The sequence below is a fragment of the Neofelis nebulosa genome, chromosome 1 (genome assembly GCF_028018385.1).
Source record: "Neofelis nebulosa isolate mNeoNeb1 chromosome 1, mNeoNeb1.pri, whole genome shotgun sequence".
Taxonomy (NCBI): domain Eukaryota; kingdom Metazoa; phylum Chordata; class Mammalia; order Carnivora; family Felidae; genus Neofelis; species Neofelis nebulosa.
In genome coordinates, this window is record NC_080782.1 from 224,453,561 (window position 1) to 224,479,184 (window position 25,624).

The following is a 25,624-nucleotide window of genomic DNA, read 5'->3' on the forward strand; positions in this document are numbered from 1 at the left end:
CCTACTAGATGGTTCTAGCTTTGGTGCATGGGGTCTGAGAGCTCAGTCTCCTCCAGCCCTAGGAGTAGTAGTGCCTTCCTGCAGTTGTTAATCTCTGGGTTCCCTCCCCCTCCCCTGGTTTCAGCTCTTGTAACACCCTCCTAACTAGCCTGCTGTATTCAATTCCTTCTACTAAACTGAGCTTTGGATCATATGGGCACGGGGATCTGCTCTATTGACTGTACCCAGACTGACACACAAGGGTTAACCCAGTTCTTAGCTAATTTGTTCACATCTCTTTCTATTCTCTGACAAACGGTGTTTAAGTCCATCCTTCCTTCTCCTTAAACTGTAGGCACATGCTCATTAAACACCCACCTGTCTTGCAGTAATGACTGAACATCCTGGCAGGGGCTTTGCACTGGGCTTCCATTTCTCCAAGGGTTTACAGAAGGGAAGGCACCAAGGAAGACCTTCTTGAGTGAAGACTGGTTTAATTTGCTTTCTTGGCATTTCTCAAATATTTGCTTAAGGGATCGAGAAGATTTAAACTGTATCTATTCTAGCCATTTAAAAACAATTTGCTGTATTAAATGCATCAAAGCTCTGTCTCCCTCAGGAAGAAAGTAGAAGCAAAAAGAGATCCCAAATCAGAAAGTTTTGGCCTTCTATAGACAGATCACGAAGAGGTCAAAGTTTCAGCCAGGGGGTTGTTCCGGTGCAGCAGACCCTCCCCTCGCCCCCTCGCCCCCCTGCCCCACCCCCTGCCAGCCCCATGCCAGACTGCCCTCCCTTCTTCTAGCTAACCAAGTCTTGCTGCCTCACAATCACTTTGGTCCTGCAACTGGTCAGAAACAATGAATGTGCACTTTACTGGGGCTCTCCAAAGACAATTTTTATTTCAGCAAAGTTGTGCAAAAATCTCTTCCTCTGGCTTTTTTCCATTTGTACCTCGGCTCAGCTGCTCCAACCCAAGAATATGAACAGTCAAATGATCGCCACCAGCCAAGGGCTTGATCGCTGGGGACTGTGATACTTCTGAGGAGTTCTGTGTTTTGGAAAAATCTTTTTTATTTCATTGATATTATTATACATTGGATATGTGCCCAGAATTAAGGTCAGTCCTGGGGGAGCTGCTTTTAAAAGTCATCACTAAGAAGTGTGTTATCTTGTGCAGGAAACATGTTAAATCCTCAGTACAGAACTTTATATGACTTCAGTAATAATAATAATCAGCAAAAACAGCAGAGTGCTGTAAGCAGAGTGAGGAAGGAAGGGTTCATTACACAGAACAGAGCTTGAAGGATCTGGAGGTAGGCCAGCAACATTTGTTTATTTTCAAATAGAGATTAAATGGATAGAGACATACCAACACCTGCACAGGGAAATCACATAGGAAACAAATTTGTATTAATCACAACTTTAGAGGTTAGAAGTGACAGAAACCATTCAAATCAGAGAGTGTCAAGGGACAGGGGAATCAGCACGGGTAACATCAGATCTATGCCTTCCCAGCTAAAGATGAGCCAAGATGAAGGAGAGGACCAAGGGGGTGGAAATTCGCTAGAACTCTGATTGGCTGGTTTTGGGTGACATATTCATCCCTCCAGCCAATCCCTGTGTCTGAGGATAAGATGAAGAAGATTAGCCGCGTAGGAGTCATGTGTCCATGTAATTCGAAGCTCTGTCCAGCTGGAGGGTGGGGGCCGTATTCCTGGTAGCCTCCAGGCTGAAAAATTGGCAAAAGGGCAAACCCAAATATGTGGATGGAAATTACAGTCACTCTGAGAAAAAAGAAGGCAGAGCCAGCCTGGCTGGGACGCCCGTGGTATCCGTGGTGGTTTGTGAGGTGAGGCAGGGAACCCGTAAGCAGACATGGGCTCTGATAGCATTGCCCCTTCAGCGGCCGGCTTGGGTGGGAGCTGCCTCTGGAGGTGGCTTTCTGAATCCTTCAGCAGGTGGAGAGGTCACCCTGCACATGCGGATCACCTGTGGTGGTAACTGCAGGGGAATCTAGCCTCACGACAAAAGATTCGAGTTAGATTCTCTATGCTTCAGGCAGGAAATGGGTGGGAGGGGGAGGAGTGATGTGCCCTGCAGGATCCACTTGGGGACGTTGACACAGAGTCTTGCCAAACAGAGTTGCAGCTAGAACTGTGGAGGCCCAACAGATCTCGCATTTCTTCATCTCCACCCTCTTCTCCCCTCACCCTTCCAGCTAAAATTCTTGAAGGCAGGCCCACGGGCAGCCCCGTCACTGCCTTCTGGGAGCAATTGTTCACTGAGAAGTTGTGGGTGCACAATCCGTGCTGCCTCACCCAACCTGATGCCCTGAGAGAGGTACGAGGTGTTACCACGCAGAATCCGATACTGTCCGAGAGGCCCATCTTGTCCTATGGGACACCATCGCACCCACCTTCTCACTGTCTCTAGAACCGTGCTGGATCCTTCTGACTGTGACCTATTTCCTGTCAGAAGCTCCGCCAGACTCCTAGGCCTGCCTCCCTGACCACCGCTAGGAGTGTGCATCAGAATCACGCATGGAACTTAACAAATACTCCAGATCTACTGAGTTTGAATGGCTGGAGTGGAACCCCAGCAGTACGGATTTTGACGCTCCTCGCCAGGTGATTTTGATGAGCACCTTGACAGGAGCTAGTCGGCCACAGGTTAGCCTTACAGTTCCATGGATGCTAGAGAAGACATACCATCTATTTAATAAGGGCCTTGAGTCTAGATTCTATGAAGAATTCTTAAAAGCCAACAACAAGAAGACAAATCATACAACTTAAAAATAACTAAAGGATTTGAATAGATATTTCTTCGTGAAGACACAAATGGCAAATGAGCCCGTGAAAAGATACTCAACGCCGTTAGTCATTAGGGAAGGGCAAATCAAAACCATGATGAGATACCGCTTCACGCTCATTAAAATAAAAAAGACAGACAATAATAAGTGTTGACAAGGATGTGGAAAAACTGGAAACCATACATTGCTGATGGGCTTGTAAAATGATGCAGTCAATGTGCTGATTCCTCAAAATGTTAAGAGTTACCATATCAGCCAAGCAGTGCCACTCCTACATGTCTACCCCAGCAAAATAAAGGCTATGTCCCCACAAGAATGTGTTTGAAAATGCTCACGGCATTATTCATAATAGCCAAAGTGTAGGAACAACCCGAATATCCATCAAACTGAGGAATGGACAGACAAAATGTGGCGTATCCTCAAAACGGAACATTATCAGCAATAAAAAAGGAATAAAGTACTGCTACAACATTCCATAACATGGATGAGATGATAAAACATTATGCTAAAGTGAAAGAAGCCAGACACAAAAGTCCACATTATTGTATGGCTACCTTTTTGGGAAATATCCAGAATAGGTAAATACATAATTGACAAAAAGTAGACTCATGGTCACCACAGAATAGGGTGTGGGTCCTAACGATCACCAGGGTTTGTTTGTTTTTTTAAAGGGTAGGGCTAAAAATGCTCTAAAATTCAGAAGTGGTGATGGCTGCATAACTTTATGAATATAGTAAGAGCCTCTGAATTATAAACTTTAAAGGGATGAATTTGATGGGATGTGAATTATATCTCAATAAAGCTGTTACAAAGAAAAAAAAATAAGCAAGACTTTAAACTTCCAAAGTTATTTTAAGCCACTAAGTTTTGCAGTAATTATTTTGAGAAATAGATAGCTAATATAGCCCTGGCAACAATCAATCATTGGTTGAGGGATACCAGACCAGATAACCTTCTGAGCATTGTGGCTCCTGTTCTGTCAAGGACAGTTCTTCCAGAAAGGGACAGCTGCTGTGAGCCAATAGTCACAGAAGCTGGAAGATGGGGGAAGTGGAGGGGACCTGGGCAGGGTGCCAACTGCATCCACTGTGGGTGTTGATTATAAACTAAAGAGGATTTTGACAGCTCTGTGTGTGCACACACACACTCACTACCATGGAAGTATTTTACATGCTGTTTGTGGGTACCATGTCCTTAGTTTGTGTGCCAGGAGGCACACAACTAAAATTGCATTCATGAAGAGTGTCAGCAGAAATGGAGCGGTGGGAAGCAGCAAGGTGATCTGGAGGCACTTTATTTATTACCAACTAGGTCCTGAAAGGTGCTTGCAAATATATAAAGTGCATACAGAGATGATCAATAATAACTAACTCTAGTGCTTTCCCCTCATTACTATTCAAGTCTGCTTCCCAGTGTGACACTTCATAAATCATTCCTAAGTGAGCTATGGGAGGTTGGGAGGGGAGGCACAGAGAAGAGTGGGCGGGGGGAAGGGACTCTACATTGTGGCTGACAATGCCTCAGTTGTCATTTCGGGTTCTGGGTGCTATCTCCACTGGATAGATCCGGAAAGTCACCAAGTGAGGGCAAACTGCCTTCTACCTATCCCACCCCTACTCCAACATACTCTGTCCCAGTCCCTGGGTGTAGAAGCAGGAGGCCCTGGGCATTTCACTGAGTCAAATGTTAAGTTAAAACACCCCAAAGTCTCAATTTCTGGGGGACCAGAGAAGGAAGCAATTACCAGGCTCCACTAGTGGGAACTGAAAAATGAAAAAGACAAAGCACTGTGTGTGTGTGTGTGTGTGTGTGTGCAGAACATAGGACCTGGTCACTTGAGGCTCAGATGCCAATAACTCCTAATAAAAATGTGCTCACACTGGACAAAAGTGAACTCAAGCAGAATGCCCGTGCATTTGGCTGCTGGAACTTCAGTGATGCTCTACAGAGCCGCTCCCCACTCCCCACCACCACCATCATCATGGACTTAAAGACTGCCTGTTGGCTGGCTTGTAAAGATAACAACAACACTGGTATTGATGATGATGATGACAATGAGGTTGTTGATGAGCCTGTGGACCAGTTTTGGTGCTGCCTACTTTAGAGTTAAGAAGGATGCATTGGCAGGAAGTGTATTCAAGTGGCATCCAGCCACGGGCAATTGACTGATGACTGTTAGCTAGCTTATATGCAATACTTATGACAACTATGAGGTCTTTGTTGTTGTCAATGATGGTGATGATGATAGCGAATAGGAGGTAGATCGGGGAAATTATCACCTGGCCTCCGGTAGCTAATGGACAGTAATGAATAATGGTAATGGATACTTTTCCCCAGGCTTGACTGGGAATTGCTAGTATGAGCATGGAAAAAAGGAGATTGTAGCTCAGAAGAGAGAAAACAAGCACAGCCCACGTTCGAAGTATTGTGAAAAGTGTTGATGGAGAGGGGGACACTCTTGGACTTCATTGCTAGGTGAAGGGTTGCCCTCATCACCATGGACACTGTGGACTGGATAATTTCTTTTAAGTTTTTCTTTCTTTCTTCTTTTTTTTTTAAGTTTATTTATTTAAGCAATCTCTAAACCCAGCTTGGGCTCGAACTCATGACCCTAAGACCAAGAGTCACAGGCTCCTCCAAGGGAGCCAGCCAGGAGCATTCCTGGCACTGTAAGATGTTTAGCAGCATCCCTGGCCTTTGTCCACTTGACGCCAGTAACACCTCCAGCAGCTACAAGGAGAAATGTCTCCAGACACTGCCAAATATTGCCCAGTGCAGGTCACAATCACCCTTGGTTGAGAACTCTCAGGGGAAGGCAGACACTGCAAAGCAGTGTTGGTCCCAGCCTGACTTTCGTGGGTAGCTTGTACAGGAAGAGACTGTCCTTCTCTGGAGAAAATAACCATCAACAGGAGCAAGACCCATAAACATGACGTTAGGAGCAACAGCCACGGAAGTGCGTGATTTTGGAGAAGTCTCAGCACCTGTGGCCTGGGCCTGCACCCCACCCTGGCCCCTAGTCTGGGAGATGGCTTTGCATCTTGGGACCCTTTTGTTTGGACAGAATCTTTTTCAGGATGTCCTAAGGGAAACCTGGATTCCTCATGAGCAGCTCTGTCAAATCTTTTTGTGGCAGGTGAGTTACCTCTGTTCACAAAGGAAGCCCTGAGAGAACAGAGGCAAACGGGCAAATCCTCATGGTTGAGTCAGCATCCAAGCAGAAAATGGAATCCTGAGGTGTGGCCACTGTAGGGACTGTAGAAGCCTCCGCATTCCAGGAAATGCAGAATGTGATCGTGGGCTGTGAAACCTTTAAGAAAGACGGCCCTCTGGTTTCCAAAGAAACAGGATCTAACTGAGAGATTCTGCCCTCATTATCCTCAGTGAAAGTCCTGTTGTGTCTGGAGAAAGTGGCCCATGGTACTCTGCTAGATACTGACTCAGCAATGACTCAGTCTTCTTACCTCGAGACGGACTGGCAGGCACCGCCTCACTTGTTGGGTTTCAGACGCAAACAGGTGGGTGTCTAGTTCAGACTCTTAGCAGAACAAATGACTCACTTACTTGAATGAATCCCACCCCCGTACCAGGGAGGTGATCTAGGGGTCCGGAGTGGAGAGCCAGCTTGGCTTTCCACAGAATGTGTGTTCTTGAGGGACTGAAATCTGCTCCCAGCAAATGGCCGGCCTGGCTGGGGACTTTGGGGCAAGAGCTGGGTGGAGCAGTGGGCAGGGCCGGGCTGTTTCTAGGGGTGTCAGGGCGGTATCCCCTGGCCACAGGTAACTCCTCAGGGCACGAGAGGACTCTCTGAAGCATCTGATTCAAAGGGGGAAATAATCTAATGAGAACAGCCAGAGAGGAGAGCAGTAAAAGGAGGCAGAAGTGACTCACTGAAGCACCCATGTGAATGAAGTGAGAGCATTTGTCAGGCTCCGTTAGCCTCACCCAGTGAGCGAGTGGTCCAGGGCACCTCCTGAGGCCCAAGCCAGTGTAGACACCCGGTGAGTCCCTGAGACCCTGGAGCCACAGTATCCTCCTATGAAAAAGCAGGATAACAATGCGTCCTCCGTGGGGGCCTGTGAAAACACATGAAGGAACACGTAAGAAAATGCTTCATGGGTCTGAAGTGTGAGGTGAAAGTGGCTCTTATTGGCCAAACTCCACATGCTGTATGAACAGCATGTGTATAATAAAGCATCTGCACTTCTGTGGGAGAAGTAATGGGGTTACTTTCACTCCATAGGAAAAATAATACGAGACAGCCTGACCCTCGGCCTTCAAACAGGTTGCAAACAGCCGTGGGCTCCCTGCCAGAGCAGGCAGGGTCTTCCCTGGGGGGCCAGGCCTCCAGGCCATTTGAGGCAGCGCTGCTCAGAACCACGCCCACCCTCCTCTAAAAGTAGAAAAGGTCCCTGTGGACTCTGGGGCAAATACCTAACGGACCTTGGAGGCTGGAACCCACAGTGGAAGAAAGTCATGCCCTCTCCACACACCAGTAGAGACAAAGGAGCTGGAAGTCCACATCCTTCTGTCCTTCCTGTTGGATCTGATCAATTCAAAAAGGCCTTGGCAATATTCTAGAAGCATACCTGTGGCAGATTATGTGACAAGATGGCTACAACAACTGTCCTAGCTGGCACAGTAAGTGGTCCTCTTCTCTCATCAAGGGCGTGACTCTGGAGCGTCTCTGAGATTCTGTGACCAAGTGAGGTGATGTTGCATACCTTCCAAGCTGAGGCCTTGTGGCTTCTGCTCTTGCTCCCTTGAGTGCCCTGACCACCACTTAAGGAAGCCCATGCTACAGCTCTTACTGAGAGAGCGTGTGGAGAGAGGCCTTGAGACCTGTACAAATCATGTCTTTTGTTTTCTATATTCTGATGCTTTGACATCTGGCTTGCTGACCCTGAGGGGGTTCCCTTCCCAGGGCCGGTCAGTTGTGAGAGTCAGTAAGCAACTCTCCCATGAGCGTGCCTTTCATACAGAAAACAAAGCAATCCAGGGCCCACACCCCAATCACCTCCTTTATCTGGCTCTCATACTCTGGGCCATTATCCACCTGACTGAATCATGCCAAACAAGTCGGGACAGTCCCTATGCCCCAGAGCCTACCCAAATTATTCCAACTTGCCAATTCTAAATCTGTTTGCCTTGCTTCACCCATTCGTTCCGATGGAAACCACAACAAAGGCCCTTGCCCACATTTCCCCTTCACTTCCTCTGCCTCCTGACTTGACCCTGATGCTTCCCTGTGTAGCCCTCTGTGGCCCAGCATGCCTTCTTCTCTGGGGATTTGTGAGTATAACAAACCATCTTTTCAGTGTCAATCATCTCCTGATCGCTTGCCCTCACCATGCTTGAGTAACAATAAAACCTATATTTTAGGACAATACTGCATGGAGAGAAAGGCCCAGATGACACAGCATCTCACCTGCTTGCATCCCCAGGCTGAACCCCCCCAGCTGAACACAGCCACACGCGTGAGCCCAGACAAGACCCACAGAAGAACCTCCCAGAGAACCAAATCATGAGGAATAATAAATTGTTGTTTTAGGTCAGTAAGTTTTGAGGTCATCCGTTAAGTCACAATAGCTAACCAAAGCACCCAGCACCTTATCACTTTGGTGTTTCAGTGTTTGTGGTCTGAGATTATTGATTTGGGTGCTTGACTGAGATTACTCTTCATGGCAAAGCCTGGTAGGTAGTTTCATAAAATTCAAATTTCTTACTGACCTTTGCTTTATTGAAGAGCCGTTTACTTAGCCCCTTCCAAATGAGACAGATTATACCTTCTAGACTTACCCCTTTGGCAAAGGGTGGAGTGGCTCACCTCTGCCAAACATGAGCCTCAGTGATCCCACGTGCAACTGACACACACTAAGCCCATCCCCAGAAGAAGACGCAAGGCGCTCCGGGGGCTGCTGGCACACCCACCCGCTCTGGGTGCCGTTTCTGAGACCGTGCACCTCCCTGAATGTATGTAAAGCACTGCCCTGTGCTGAATTGTCATCTCCCTGTGTGCCCATGTGCTCCACTCACCCAGGGGGCTCCCTCCCTCAGGATAGGGACAAGACTGCCTAGCAAAGTACCCATCATGTACTAGACATTCTAGAAATATTTTTGTGTAATCAGTTTCTGTAGGCTCCTGATTTTTCTTTGCTAGGCACCAGTTTGCTGCTCTGAAGACGGGGCCCCCACTGACCTGACAGTGGACAGGCTATTAAACAAAGTCACATCATGCCACTCCTCTGCCCAGACCTCCGCTGGCTCCTCACTTTGCTCAGATGCGGAGCCACCAAGGCAACCCCCTCACGGTGCCTCTCCCCGCCGCTCTCCTACCACACTCCCGACCCCCCTTGCCTCTCCCTGCTGCCTGAACTTCTGCATTACCATTTCTTCTGCCTGGGACTCATTTACTTCAGATATCCACACGGTTTACTCCCTTGAGTGTTTGCTCAAATGTCACCTGCCAGGGTGTGCCCCCATCCCCACTTCAGCCCTACCCTGTCTCGTTTCCATCCTTTGTCTTCCTCCATCACCATCTGGAAGACCATAGATGTAATTGTCTGTCGATTGTTAACCTCCCCCATATTACATAAGGGTCCGACAGGGCAGCGATCCAGGGGTATTCACTGGGTGCCTCGCACAGTGCATGCAACAGGTGTTCAGTTAATATGAAAAGACTGAATAAATGCAAGGGACGCAGAGCTCCTGTGACCTGTGTTCACAGGCTTTATCTTGGTGTGGCTGCCCGTGACCACTCTGCAAACAGCCTTCTCTGTCTCACATGGAAGTGGCAGCCTCAGGTGTCACTCACACCCTTCTTGCAGCAAGATCAGCACCTCCTGTGCATCCTGGACAGAGCCCCCAGCCACAGTGCATTCACAGAGAGGGGTCTCTAAAGACTGTGGTAAGATTGGAAAGAGGGTTTCCATGGTACATTATTTGGCCACACTTTTTAAAATCTCCCTTTAAATATCTTTGTTCTTTCCCCAAAGTTTCTTTCTAGACAACCCCCTACTTATTTATCCAGGTCCCTTCCAGGGAGCCTCATATGCCCCCCTACACTCAGTAGGTGTCACCCCATGCACCCCACACCCTGGGCTTCTCCCAAGAGCAGTACTATGCTTTCTGTGTGTCTGCCTCCCACATTGGCTTATAGGCAGCTGAGAGGCAGGGACAGTATCCCCAGGGCCCAGTGCCATCCCGGCACCTGTAATAAATCCATTCACATGTAATAAATGCTCACTGGGCAGATGAATGAATACATGAACAGATGAAGCAGGAGAAATACTTTGGAATCTATAAAGTACACTGATGGAAATGATTAGGAGAAAGGATTTCAGGGTTCTGAAATTCACCCCCAGAGCCCAGAGCGCTGTCTGGCATCCAGTGCTAATAGGTGTCCATTAGACAAAGCTTTCCAAGGAAAGACATTCCATGGCTTCTTCTCTTCCTCTTTCTTGGTGCAAACCCTGTTGATTCAGACACCAAATTAACAACCAGAGGGGAAAACAAATTGCATCCCCAGGGCTTGGTCTACACTGTTGTCCTGAAGCTAAGGTTCCACGTGGAGTACAGTTGAGGTCATCTCCCTGCTCCACTCTTGGAACCTTCTCTTTCCCCCAAAAGGCAGGGCCAGGGGCCTCAATCCATTTGAAAAAAAAAAAAAAAAAATTCTAATGAGATACATAAAATCCTAAACAGATAACCAAGAAGCTAAGTGAAGAGGTTTGCTTTTACCTGTAACATTTTGAAATTTACCAAAGGGTTTGAAAAAAAATTGTACTGGTACCAAAGAAATAGGAGGGGTGGCCCTAAAGGGGCAATTCAGCAGAATGCATCTCTTGGAATGACTGTAATTATATTGTCTGCTACTCTCCAGGCCAGTGACAGTGTGTGCTTAGCGAGCTGTTCCCTGGTGTGCAGGACCCGCGTTCCTCTTTCTCTGGATTTGCAGCTGCATTGCAGGGGCAGCTTAAAATAACCCAAATCCAGGCCAGGCTGCATGCGGATGTGGAAGTCAGACCTTTTGGGCTACAGAGCCTGAGGCAGGACCACCCGGAGTCTGCAGCCATTATGGCATATATCCTTTGAGGGGATGCTAATGAACAGAAGCCTCCAGAGGATGGGCATGGCCAGAGAACGCAGCCTGTCCCCATCCGTCGGCATTTTCTCCTGGAAAATATATCCACAGGACAAGTGTCGGAAGTTTCTGAAAATAACATTGCCTCACGTGTTCTGAAGATGACAAAATCACTGCAGCATGTTGTCATTAGGTGGGCCTGCGGTGATGAAGCCGCGTGGTTGGGCTTTGGGTGCGTTTGGGAGGACCAAGACAGGAAGGGGACACCGGAGGCTGTCAGCCTGCTCCTGGGCTGCAAACACTGAGAGGCCCTGACAGGCAAAACTGACATCTGCCAGGGAACAAGTGGCTGCCATCAAGCCCTTCTCTGCTCAGCTCTCTGCAGGGTTGGAGATGTTTCCAGATGTCCTTGTGTTTTAACACAGTCTCTTCTTAACACACACCAGGAAGAAAGCAAGCCCGGGGTACAAGCTGCAAGGATTACCCACTTGATTGCCAAGGTCAGCTTATCCCGGGGACAACAGTGACCACTTCGATGGGAGTTCTTGGCCAGCATGAGTAGTATCATGTACCCCATCAGGTAAAGCTTCATGTAATCCCCATAAAATTCTCTGAGGTGGGTCACAGTAAGCCCATGTAATGGACAGGAATGGAGGAATGAAGCATCTAGGGCCCATCCCAAGGCAGAGGACACCTAGAGAGAGGAGAGATACAAGTGGCTCCCATCTGACAGTAGGGGCCTGGTGGGAAATGCTCCTTGGGAACACAGGCTGACTTCTGGATTCCCCACTTAGCCCCCTGCCACCAGGTGAAGAAGGGCCGGAGACGTGAGTTCAACCATTGACCCTGCCACCGCAGGCAAGTTACGTGATCTCCTTGGATGGCAGTGTCCTCGTCCACAAGGTGGGAACATGCTTCCTTGCAGCCACAGTGATGGTCAACAGAAACTACTCGACCACTCATAGGCGTTCCATAAATGTGTGAGAGGGAAGTTAGGTAGTGAAAAGTGGTATTCGAGCAACTTCTTAATGCCATACATGCCTCCAGGATTGAGGAAATCAGATGAGCTAGATCCTGTTCCTAAGGAAGCAGTTCTAGTGACCCAATCATACCACTTGAGAGCTGGCCAAATCGTGCATTAGCTTAGAGACCCTGGGTCCCGAGAGTGCTGCCCACAGAATGGCCGTCATGCCATTGGGGCCCCAGCCCACATCTACTGAATCAGAATCTGATTTTAGCAAGAGAGCCCAGGTGAACCAGTGCATGTTGGAGTCTGAGACACACTGTGAGGCCAGCGCTTGGACTCTGGATTTGAATCCTGTTTGGACCACTTTGTGGCTATGACTTCAGCCTGTGACTTAATGACCTTATTAGGGATAGATCCAAGTCTTGTGTGACCTAAAGGTTATGTGGTTGGGTACGTTCTCTTTAAGGAAAAGGACTCGGGGTGCCTGCGTGGCTCAGTAGGTTAGGGGTCTGATTCCTGATCTCAGCTCAGGACTTGATCTCAAGGTCATGAGTTCAAGCCCCAGACTGGGCTCCATGCTGAGCATGAAGCCTACTTAAAAATAATAGTAATAATAAAGTGTGAATTAAACATTTTTTAAAAAAAGAAGGGCTGTAAAATTACAAACAAAAAATTAGGTACGAAAGTGACAATTTAGAATGCAAACAGATTACAAATATTAGAGAGTTGACACAAGAATAGCCATTTGTGTTAAATGCCACAAACACCAACAATCCAGAACAATCCAGAAAAATAAATTAACACCCTTGTGTAATACCTTCATTCTCTATTTGAGGGTTCTGATTGCCTCTTCATATGACAATGTTATAAAAGATAATTCAGTCTTTCCTCCAGTATGGTTGATGGGAATGTTTTCATCATTTACAATTGTTTATAATTGTATAGACTGCACTATCAAGTATATTCCTGACAGGAGAGACCTTCTATCGATGAGAATAAGCTTCCCTGCTAGCAAGTTTTGGGAGAACTCTCCACAGAGTAGCTTTGAGCGTCCAGACCTGTGCCTCTGCCAATATCCATATGCCTCCATATATACTGCAACCCTCGTACCACCATGACACTGGGTGAGTCAGAAAGTTGGACAGGAGAGTCATCCTTGGAGCCATCTACACAAGGAGCTGGCTTGAACCATACACAGAAGTGACTGCACATCACATAAACTTATCTTACTCTGCTCGAAGTCAATGTATGCTGTACTTGACATCCCTCACCCCAAAACTTACTGTGATCATCCAATGTCACCTGACACAAGAAACATGTGCTAGAGGGGACATCACGTGGAAAGAGAGACCGGCCCCAACCATTTGCAACTGAAATAACTTGCTTTGCAAAACTTACAAAACACACGACCGTGAGAACATGATGAGGGACCCCTACCCGGGCTGGCAGGGGCCTGTGCACCAGCGGGGCCTTGAAGCTGAAGCTGCATTGGCTCGTAGTGAACGGCCCCTGGAGTCTCCAATACAGCAGTATTTTACACGTGGCTGTGTGAGAAATGGGCAGAAGAGACACAGAAAGCCTTTTTTCGTACATAGCATGGTGACTAACATGTTTAAGACTCATTTAGTGATCTCTATTTTCAACCAGTTCTTCCCTTGTTGGAAAACCCTTTTTCTTCTAAGCTGCATTACAGGTTAGAGAAAAAAGTCACACGGAGCCAGGCTCTGACTTGTGTTTGGCACTTGTGGCCTTCATCGCAGGAACGAGGCCAGCCCCTCATCCCAGGGTGTATCTCCCAGGCAGGGCCTGGCTCCCTGGACAACATTCGGCCAAGAGTCCCTCAGGGTCACTTCAGGCCAGTTACCCAGGGAATCCTTAAATCTGAGCATTTAAGGGGCGCCTGGGTGGCTCAGTCGGTTAAGCGTCTGACTCTTGGTTTGGTCTCACAGCTTCGAGAATGGTAGCGCGGGGCCTGCTTGGATTCCCTGCCCCTCCCCCACTCACACTGTCTCCATCTCTCTCAAAATAATAAACGTTAAAAACAGGTAGATAAATAAATTTGAGCATTTAAGTCACCCACATGAAATTTCTCCTTCACCTCGGTGATTTGCTTCTCAAGATCATATCAAACATACTCTGTCCACCACTCCAATTAGCTTCAGCAAGCATTGATTGACCATTCATACCCTCCTCCCCTGTCTTCATTCATCTGCCCTCCAAGCACTGGCATGCAGCATTCTCCCTTTATCCTCAGGTTCCAGAACACTGACTGATGCGCCCAAAGTGATCTGTGGAGTGATTTAAACGCAGGCCTGTGTCCAAATCCAGTGCTTGGTCCACTCCACTGCCTAGAGGAGCACCATCAAGCCCCTCACTCAACACCCACTGTGGGCGAGGCTCTGTTTCCCTCCTACTGGCCAGGCCAAGACTCTTCTTACAAGGAGGATGTGGTTTATGGGTCACAGCCCACGCACCTCCCAGCCCCACATTACACCTGTTTGTTTTGTAACATACCCCTGAAAGGGACAAATATCACAATGGAGCTCGGCAGAGCAATCTTTCCTTCCATTTCTAAAAGGCTTTCCAACAGATCAGCAACATCCGTGGGCGTGGTCTTTCTAAACAAAAGGGGACAAGCCAGTGGGGATGTGACGCTGCAGGATAGAAGGGCAAGGTTAGCTAAGCCCAGGTGTGAGGGTGTGAGGGGTGCCCAGACAGTCCTGCTTACCCCAGAGAGGATGCTCAGGGGGAGGGAAGAGAGGGAGACACTGGAACAAGATCGGGTCAACAGCAAAGACAGAAGAGCCCAAAGTTCCTGGATCTGCAATCTGCCACCTCCACACTGCCCGGGTCCCAGGTACTTCCACACCTGAGCCACTCCAGCTGGCTATTTCCCAGGGGTTGAGCCGTGCCTCCCGGAGTCCTGCGATTTATGGACAACGGGCCCTCAGGGCTGTGCAGAAGAGCCCTGGGGTCACAGCAATTCTGTGATTTACGAAGTGTGTGTGCAAGTACTTACCACCTGGGAGTCCATTTTCCCGAACTGTAAAGTGCGCGAGGATTAAATGAGATTCACAAATGTGTCTGACTTGCATCAGGTGCCCAGTAAATCACAGTATTATCACCGTCCTGTCTTGACCCCTGGTCCCTTTGCCCGTGGGGCACTCCAAACTCGCATGTCCCAAACAGCAGACTTGGTGTCCTCAAAGATTGTCAGCGTTCTCTCTTCCCACCCCCAGATCTTTGAGTGATTCATTCCTGGTTACGGAAGAATTAACCCCACTGTGCTCTGCCTCGTTCACCTCTGCCCCAGAAATTTGCTCCGTCAGTTTTACTCCCTTTTTCATATCTGTCCTCTGAGCCCCGAGATAGTGATGTCTCTCCATCCTGGAAATACCTTCCTCCTCCCTGCCACCCTCACATGATGTTCCCTTTTGCTTCCTTTTTGCCATCACGCTTCTTGAAGTGATGAGCTGCGTTTCTTGTAGCTGGCAGCCTCCACTACCTTCTATTGCCAATTCCAGCCATGCCTCTGGGGTCAACCCCTCCTCCTGCCACCACCGCCCCCCAGATGTGCCCCTCCGGGTACCCGGAACCTTGGTGAAAGCCCCTCGGTCCTCTTCTTTCTCAAGTCCTTTACAACAATTAATACTGCTGATGTTTCCCTCCTTAAAAAATCTCTCTCCATGTCTGGGTATTTTAGAAACGCATACTGCAGTGTGGAGGGGTAGAAAGACACAGTGTCTGGGATTTGCTTTAAACTACTTCAGCAACTTGGGGCACCTGGGTGGCTCAGTCAGTTGAGCATCTGACTCTTGGTTTCAGCCCAGGTCATGATCTCTCAGTTTCGTGAGTTCGAGCCCCCATCGGGCTCGCTGTCCCTCCTCCACTTGCACTGTCTCTGTCTCTCTCAAAATGAATAAATAAACTTAAAAAAATGTTAAGCTACTTCAGCAACTCAAAAAAGGAAAGAAGAGGGGGAAGAGAAGAAGCAATCTTGGCAAAATCTTGAAAATTATTTAATTCAAGGAGAGGTTAAGGGCAGGTGTATGGAGACTCACTGCATTCTTCTCTGTGTTTCTACATACTGAGCTGGAAAAAAAAATGTGTTTTTCCTGGACCTCCTCATCAATCATCCCTCCTGGCTGTTTTCCTTCTCTGAGTCCCCTTCTGAGACCTATCTCTGCTTTACCACCACATCCTCCCTTAAAAATAAGTGATTCCCAAGGTATTTGCTCCCATCGGTGTAGCGAATCAAGGCGCAGAGCCTGGGCAAGTGCATCTATCCCGCAGCTCAACCCGAGCTTTTGGTAAAGATGACCCCTCCTCTGTCTGCAGCTTTGGGCCTGGCCTCTCTCCAAACTCCAGACCCCCATGTATTTTTTTTAATTTATTCATATTTTTGGGTGCCTGGGTGGCTCAGTCAGTTAAACATTCAACTTTGGCTCAGGTCGTGATCTCATGGTTCGTGAGTTCGAGTCCCACAATCGGGCTCTCTGTTCTCAGTGCAGAGCCTACTTTGGATCCTCTGCCCCCCCCCCCCACTCTGTCCCTCTTCTATTCTTGCTCTCAAAAATAAACATCTGGAAAAAAATTATTCATATTTTAAATATGTATAAGTAGAATAATAAAACAAAACCAATGTGCTCACAACCAGATTTGACCAGTGCTGACATTTTTGCTTCATATTTTTAGAAAGAACATGTTACAAATATAGCTGAAGAGCCTAAATACCTCTCAGACTCTTCCAGACCCCTTCCTCTTCCTTCTTTCCTCAGGGGAAACCGCTGTTCTGAACTCAGCATATATTTCCACACCATGTTTATACTTGGACTACAAAAGCCTGTGTCTACCACAATATATGGAACTATTTTCTTTTAGAAATTTACACAAAGCAATTTCACTTTATTTTTCCACCTGCAACTTTTTTCCCCGAACATTGTGCTTTTGAGATTTCTCCATATTGATACCTGCAGACTCAACTCATTCCTCTTGCTGTATGACACATGCCACAGGTCGTCTACCCTTTTCCCTCTTGACGGACACCTTGGCTGTTCCCTGTACAAACAATGCCATAATGACTGTCTCCCTGCGCACACATTCGTGAGCATCTATACAATAGATCGTCTCCCGGAGGCCCTCAACCCTTTGCTGTGCTGGTTTGCTTTCTGTTTCACCCACTTGACCCCAAGCAGAATACATTCATTTCATCTCTCTGCTATTATCACATCATACCTAACTCATAGTGGATTAACATGAAGGAGGAAGGGAAGGAGGGAAGGAAGTCATAGAACTTCCCACCACCAAGGTCAAGATCAGAGGACTTAGGCAGCCAGGGGCATTATTTCGTGGAAATTCAGGTATGAAGTCGGTAGTGAGGAGTCCAAGAGGCATTGTAATAGTGATTTATATGCCTAGGATCAAACAGCATACTCTCAGCATGCTTTCTACTTCTCAGTAGAAAAAAATGAGAGCCACTGCTTGTACTTTGTGGTACTTAGGCTTCTGATAAAAGCCGGGTATAGTTAGAGTCTTTCATGTAGTTTTTCAGATGAAGAACAACTGCATTGTCTTCAGCCAGCCAAGTGTAGACAGATAAAGGACAAGATTTCATGGTAATTCAGCAAATGTGCACGTAACTTCTGTGCCAGGCACAGCTCAGGTGAACTCTGAGGGCGGTCTGGACTAAGGCCTCAGGATGAGAAGGGGGTCACTGTGAGAGTCACTGGAGCTATAATTATTGACTGGCTGGCAGGTGGGGGTGGGTGGCACCCAGGATGGACTTGGTCTCGGGCTTCTTCAGAGCTCTGCTGGGTGGTGGGGTCACTCACTAACCTCCTACAGGTACAGGTTGTCTCCTGGACAGGTAAGGCCTGGAACATCAGACCCACAAGAGGTCTGGGCAGCCAGGGCAGGGACAGGACTGGCCCCAGGGGAGATCTTCGAACACTGTGCACAAGGGGAAGCCAGGGACAGGACTGAGGACCTCAGAGCAGATGGAGCTAAAGAAGGATTAGTCCCTCCATGAGACTGGACTCAGGACCACACACTGGGGCAGCCATGCTGTCAGACCAGGGGCAGGGGAAGCCCTTTGAAGGAAGAGAGGGCAGAAGCAGACATAGGGGAGATGCAGGACAGGAAGCAAGGAGAGAGGACAGGTCCCAAGGGCCCCATTTGTCTGCTCCAGGTACCCCCATCTTGGTTACAGCTGGGGTTAGGCAAAAGCCATGAAGCCCGCCTTTCTCCATCTCTGACCACAATGAGGCAGTGTCCTGCCTGCTGCTCTCAGGTGGCGTCCTGGCTGCAGTCCCCTCCCCACACAGCAGCTGGACTGGTCTTTTTAAAAGAAAAATGAAATCACGTCACTCCTCTCCTCCAAACCCTCTGATGTCTTCCATCAGCCTTGGAATGAAAGGCCAGCTTTTTGCTCTGGAGAGCACGCCCCTTTGAGATCTGGCCCCACCCTTCCAACCATGCTCCCTCTTACTCTCTGGCACTTTCCGGGGACCCTCCCAGCTGGGTCCCCTAAGTCCTTCACACTCAAAGGGCTGCATCTTTCTACTGACTCCTTTGCAGGGACACCTCTCCTGCTGCCCAGCTAAAATACCCCGTCCCCACCCCTCAGCACCATCACCTCGACCCCACTGTCCTGCTACAGTGTCTCTGCAGCACTTTGCACTAGCAGAGATGATATCTGTTTGTTTATTGCTCTCTTTCTCTGTCGCCACAGAATTTCAGCTTCTGAAGGGCATGGGCCTTGTCTGTTTCATACCCCTGCTGTAGCCCCAACACCCACAATTAGGATAGGTGCCTAGTCAGTATTTGTTCTATGAAGGAATGGGTTCCAGGTGGCCTTCAGATTCCCAGCCCCAAATATTCCTGGGGCTCGACTGCGTTCCCTCAACACTCCTACATCCCAATTATAAATTCCCCCACGGCTTGAACTTGCTCAGTTTGGCTTCTGATATGTGTAGTTCATAGTTCCAGCAAGCCTCGAGGAGCCGGGCAGAGAGAAAGCTGTCTGGAGTGTCCATCCTGTTCGACACTCAGATATTTGACCTGAGGACCAAGAAGTGGCCACAGATCGTCAGGCTGTCAAGTATGTGTGGCCACTGTGAGCACTAAAGGCTTATATCAGGGGATGGGGGGCAAGCCTGGGTTTCTCCTTCAATACCTGGTGTGGAGTAGGCATTCAGGTATCTAGCAGTTTCCTCTCTGTCCATAAACGTGGGTTTGCCGGGTAATTGCTTTTGCAACTGCCAATTCCACCTGGCTAGAAATTACACATCAGTCATTCCACACAGGAATCCAGGAGCCTTAAGGGACCCTCTGTTCCTGAGCCTGGCAGGCTGGCTCCTCAGTCCTCAGTGTCTAAGTTCCCAGCAGTGCCCGGGAGTCCACTTCCAGGCTGCGTGTGGGCGAGGGGATCCTCTGAGGCTTGGCTGTCCTGGGGCTGTCCCTCTCTACGACACGCCAGGTGGCCTCTGCCTCGGAAGTGCCATCACAAGCCCACCTGACAGCCAGGCAGCACCTGTCTTCTGCTAGCCCCGGCCATGAGGGGAGCTCTGAGCAGCCCGCAGCCACTGCAGCAAAACGCAGCCTGGAGGGGGATGGGCTGCTCTACTTTTGAGCCATCAGAACTAAAGGGGTTCAAGCATTTTCTCCCACATATATGCTCCCTCCTCTTCCCTCTCTCCAACTCAGCCAGGAGGGGCAGCCTGAGGGGCGGGGGCAGAGTCCAATGCATTTTCTCCAAATTCAACCGAAGGTGAGCCTTCTCCTGGTTCACACTTCCATGCCATCATCCCTCCCTCTGACCAGTGTGGGGGGTTGTGGTGTGTGTGTGTGTGTGTGTGTGTTGGGAAAGGTGCGCAAGTTGAGCCTGATGTGTAGTCTTCCCATTAACTCATCTGGGTTGGGCCATTTTGAAATATAAAAGCAAGACTCCTGACGTCGTTCTCCCGGTCCTCCCTCCCACCTCTCTCCGGGCAACACTGGCCTCTATGCAGGAGAGGTCATGGGGTAGAGACAAATGGGCTGGGGAGAGGTGGACAACTCTTCATTCACAGACCACCCCTTAGAGTTACTACCTGAAATACTTCCACAGTTACTGCATCAGGAGAACCTCTGCCTGTGCCCTATTCTTTTTTAGACAGACACACGAGAGTTTCCGAGAGCTCCATTAAGGAGTCTCCATGAAGGAGTCCTGTTTATACACCAGGGTTTTCCAAACTCACCTGGCTTCCGGAGATTCCTTGGAGAAGCTTGAGCGGGCCCGGGGGGCAGGCTTAGGCTGTGACTGCTGGCACTGGTTGGCTCAGGGGACTTCGGTGACCTTAGTGGGGTGGCTTTGTTTCCTATGGCTGCTGAAACAAATTATCACAAACTTAGCAGCTCAAATTTATTATCTTGCAGTTCTGGAGGTCAGAAGTCCAAAATGGGTGTTATGGGCTAAGATCAAGACATCGGCAGGGGTGTTTTCTTCTGGAAGCTCAAGGGAAGAGTCCATTTCCCTGCCTTTCCCAGGTTCTTGAAGCCACCTTCATTCCTTGGTTGGAGCCCCCATCCTCCAGCTTCAAGCACAACACCCCAACCCCTGCTTCTGTCCTCCCATGTCCTTCTCTGACCCTGACCTTCCTGTGTCACACTTGTGAGGACCCTCGTGAGGATACTGGCCCAGCTGGGTAATCCAGGACCCTCTCCTCGCCTCAAGATCTTTCACTCCATCACGCCCGCAAAGTCCCATTCACAGGGCTGGAAGATGAGGGTGTGCACATCAGTGGGGACCACTGTTCTGTCAACCAGAGTGTGTGGTGCTGGAGGGATGAAGTGGGCTGTTTGAAGCCTTGACTAGATTCAGGTGGTGGCATGTCACCTCATGTGGAGCCGACTGGGTGGCCTTCTTGGACGAGCCTCTTTGTTGGCAAGTTCAGACAGGGCCTTGGGAATTCAACACTGCAGCCCACCTATGCCAGCAGGGATAGAGGGACAAACTTTTGACAAACCCGCCCTGGTTTTAGATTCCAAGATCTGGGCTGTGACTCGGGCCTCCTTACCTCTTTAGAGGCCCTGCTTCCAAGCTATTTGATGAAGTGTCTCAAGAAATCAGATACAAATGGGCCAATGAGGAGCTGGCTTTGTGGACCTGACAGGGCCTCAGCGTCCCGGGTCATGACGAGCCAGGGAAGCGGTGGAACTGGTGGCTTGTTAATGTCAGGAGAAACAAAAACAGAATCAGCTGTGCCACATCCACACTGAGGTTTGGGAAAAGCATCAGCCAGAGTACCTCATCTCTGGGGTCCACGCGGGCAGCTCCCCAGGGGGGGGCACTTCTTGAAAGTGGGCTTGCCCTGTGACTGAGGTTGAGGACTGAGGACCAGGACTTGAAAGAATCCTGTGACACAAACAACTCCAAAGCTGCCTGTTAAAAAAGAAAATAACAGCAAAAAAAGAAAAGAAAGAAAGATAAAAAAGGAGGATGGAAAGAAGGAAGGGAGGGAGAGAGGGGAGGGGGGAGTAAAAGAAAGAAAAGGAAAAGAGGGGGGAGGGGAAGGGTAGAAGGAGAGGGGATGAAAAGCCCCTCCAACCACCCCCCCCACCCCCCCACCCCCACCCCCCGCCGCCAACCTTTCCCCCAGGCCCTCAGCCCATCCTCCTGCAGAGCTGAGAAGCCAGGAGGCTCTTCAGCTTTCATGGCAGGTGTATCTCCTTCCACAGGTGCACTCTAGCCCGAATGTATCCAGTTGAACCATATTTCTGCGTGTGTATCTGTTTTGTTCCTGCTTTGGGAAGAAGCATCCTTTGAACTTCATGAATGAGAGAACATCAGTCCCACTCCAGGCTCAGGGGTAGGTAGGGAAGAGGAGGAACTTCCTATCTAGCTGAGTCTGGAAATCACACCTTCCTCAGCCTCTGACCCTATATGGACAAGTCTGTTGTGTCCCCTGCCTTTCAGCGCCCACGCCCTGGGCCACCCAGGGCGACCATCTGGAGATTGGAGCCAAGATGCCGTTGGACTCTCTTTCCCCAACTGTTGCCTTCCTTATCAGTTCTTGGGAGAGGAGGCAGGCTGTTGAGGGTCATCACCATCCTGTGAGAGGATTGCTACCCATCAGGGCCGTGTGTGTGTGTGTGTGTGTGTGTGTGTGCGCGCGCGCGCGCGCGCGTGCACTGGGGAGGCAAGAGGAGGAGGAAGGAAGGAGTCATTTGCATTTGAATGTCCTTCAAATGGACAGGACAACAATGAGAACTGATGGTGAAAACCACATATATACTAAACATTACCTAAAAATGAGTAGAGCCTTAAATGGAAAACAAAGCTGTCACCCTGAGGTGTCTAGTATTTTTCACACTTTAGTGGACACCCCACTAGAACGAAACTTAAGTATCCCTAAAGTCAGGGACTGGCAGTATAAGCTTCTTTTAGAATCCCCAAAGTAATAAATTCCAAGATTTAGCTGGATTCTAAGCTCATATGGATTTTAGCTTTAATTCTGACCATTTAACAGGAAGGGGAAAACAGAAGTTTATAAAACATGTATAATCTTCCAGAAAACAAGATCCCCTCTCTGCCCCCACCCTGCAGTGGACCTTTATTAAAGGCAGGTTATCCTGTGATAAATCCACATGATGTCATGGCCTCTGTACTTCTGTGACGGAGGTACCACACCTCTGCCTGGGGCATATTTAGCCACCAAAGCTGAGTCATCAGAAACAGGAGAGCAAGCTTGTTCTGTTTAATCAAATATCAGTATGTTCTTTGGGAAACCATACCCGAAGTGATGTAATTCTGCCCTGGAGAGAAAGGAAAGACATCAAAAGAGATTGGTAAAAATGCTCAAAGTCCTAAATAGGACGCAGACGAGTTGAGACAAGGTCCTGCCTTCTCAACCAGGCTGATAGGACCAAAAAAAGAAGCCGCTTTCCTTTTTCACGCCTCTTGATCACTAGCACCCTTAACTTATTTCCCTAATACCCACTGTGCATCATGCAAACCGTCAATACATACTCACATCCACAATTCCATTCGGGCCACACAAGCAGGTGAAGTAGGAGTTATTGATTCGGGAGCTCAGAAGGCAGAGTGACCTTCTCGTGGGATGGAATCCTGCTTTGAACTCAGGTCTAAAGTGGATGCTTTTACCCTCTCCTCCACTGTATGGCCTCCCCCTGCCCTGTTCTTCCTGGAACTTTGGACATGCCACGGCAGAGCATCAGACTCTAGAACCACCAGGAATTGAGAAGCGGGGGTCAAGCCCGGTGCCCAGCATCTGGAAAAGAGTGCTCCTTTTAGGAGTTTGAGCCCCGCGTCAGGCTCTGTGCTAACAGCTCAGAGCCTGGAGCCTGGTTTGGATTCTGTGTCTCCCTCTCCTTCTTCCCCTCCCCTGCTTCTCTCTCTCTCTCTCTCTCTCTCTTCATAGGGTGATTTTTACCTGCTTGTGAGGAAAGGCTGAGTTGTTTTCATCCTAGATGACATCCACCGTGACATCCACCATCACCCGTGACATCAACGACGGCAGCTGACATTTGTGGCGTGCTGAGGATGTGCTTTCCTCAGATGACTTCATTGTATCCTCACATGATCCTGGGAAGTGGAAACTGTAATTCTGCCCATTTTGTACAGATGAGAGAGCCGAGGCCCCAGGTCATGCTTTGTTATTTTTTCAATCGCAACGAGGTAGGAGGCTCTTTAGAAGACACCTGCATTGCCTGGTAAGGTTCCTGAGACCATCGGCCACCTTGCACTTGTGTGGGGGTTTCTTACGGACTGCTCCTTATCCACGTTATCTTGGGACAGGAAAGAGGGTGGGGCTCCCCACCGAATAGAAGAAGAAATAGAGGTCCGCAGCAGGAAAGCCCTGCTCAGGATCAAGTGACCCTCCCAAGGGTGTCGTTTGGACACTGCGGGGAACACACTTCTGCCCAGGGGGTTGGGGTGGAGTCCTATAAACCCAAGGCAAACACAGGAGTCTCAGAACTTAGAGCTAGGGGCCACTGAAAATCACTATGAGCCTTTAAAACTTTTTTTTTCTTTTTTTAATGTTTGAGCTTAAAAAAAAAAAAGCCTTAACTTGGAAATAGCATGAAGCTCAGACGCACATGGTGATGGAGAAATTCACTGCCGAGTCGTCCCCACCACGTACTCCGCACGGCTAAATGCGGGCTGCCAGCACAGACAAATACATCGTAGTTCAGAGACCCCTTTGCCAGAGCCAGACTCCAGCCTCACCTTCTGCCACGTCTCCCATTTTCATTTTGATGAGGTTTATTTGAATTTCCAGATGGTCCAAAAAAAAAAAAAAAAAATGATCAAGAGAATTTAGGATCCTGCTGCCGACTAGGAGGTTGTTTTGGTCAGAGAGACACCTGGTGGCTCTTGAGATAAACCACACAGTCCTGCGAAAGGACACTCTCTTCCCCCAAGCATGTGACGGGGACCAGGGGTGCCAGGGAGGCCCAGCTTCTCCTGCCGAGAGCACTGGGCATCACCTTTGCAGGGAGGTGGGTGGGCACCACAGGGCCAGAGCTGAGTGGGCTTAAACACCCTTCCCTGCTTTGTCCCCTGGACAGTCCGCTGGAGGCCCCTCAGCTTGGCCACCCCCATCTGTGGAAATGAGACTGATGTCCACTGCTCTTACTGTCATTGCGAGGACAGGGTGAGCAGGAAAGACAGAGCCCACTGTGGCCCCAGCACACAGCTGGCGGCCTGGCCTCCCAGGGTTTGAACGTTGTCACGGGGTCTTGGGTACCAGTCGGTTCACAACAGCTCTGTCCCCGGCACGTTACAGCACCTCTCCCTCCACTAGATCAGAACGCTGGGTCCCCGGAGACAGACAGGCTTTGCTCCCTCAGGGTCTCCATGTGGTTCTCCCACGAAGGACCCCCTCCACATAATCATGCTCGTGGGGTTTCCTTTTGGGTGCTATTCCCCACCCCCCCCGCCCTCCCCAGTTTACAGATCTCTCTATGCTTAAATCTTGCTGTAAGTGGTTACCACATTCATAGGAAGTAAAAAGAGGTAACAGCTATTTCCTTTTCAGAGGAAAAAATGTTACATTTCCATCAATCCTTGTTTTCATCTTAGCCCTTGGATGATTTCACATGTTTATTCATCTCTTTGAATCGAATAAAGGAGACGCTGGGATTTCGTGGCACTATTTAACATTCTCGTACTCTATCCTGTAATTTCAACCGTTGCCATTGTCTTCACACAAAGGAGAACAGCAGACAAGTAGACATCTCCCTCTGGGATAAACCCACACAGTGGCGTATGTGTCCCTGCCTGAGCTGAGTGAGAAAATGCAGAAAGCAGAGTGGTTTCGTTCCCAGCAGCTCCACAGTGCATTCCAAACTAGATCCACGCTCCCACATACAGGGTCATCTGCAAAGGGAAACTGAGTCAGCGTGAATGCTTGCTGAGAGCATTTCTCTGTATATGCATTCCTCTGTATCTGCTTGTTGTCTTTAAATAAAAGATGCAGTTAAGAAAGAGTTGTATGCAAAATAAAACTTTCCTAACTCAAGGAGAACTTTATATGCATTAGGGAATTTACCTACTGAAATATTGACATGAATTTTTTTAAACATAAAAAAAAATACCTTCTAATTCAAATAATCTTTTTCTAATTAACCTATTTGGTGGGCTGATTTTGGTCTATGCTGGATTTTCTTAAAATAAAGGCCACTTTTATTATTCTTGGTTTCTAAATTTTTTAAAATGTATTTATTTTGAGAGAGAACACGAGCTTGAGCTGGGGAGGAGTAGAGAGAGGGGGAGAGAAAGAAT

General features: G+C 48.7%; 1 protein-coding gene across 1 annotated transcript in view; it reads right to left on the reverse strand.

The window, feature by feature from the left end:
- Positions 1-24,904: 24,904 nt before the first annotated feature.
- ATP7B (ATPase copper transporting beta) overlaps positions 24,905-25,624 on the reverse strand; it is a 78,980-nt gene continuing 78,260 nt past the window's right edge. Inside the window, exon 22 of the mRNA XM_058686426.1 lies at positions 24,905-25,219. Within this exon, the coding sequence (XP_058542409.1) occupies positions 25,190-25,219 (30 nt within the window). The 3' untranslated portion in view covers positions 24,905-25,189. The remainder of the gene's footprint in view (positions 25,220-25,624) is intronic.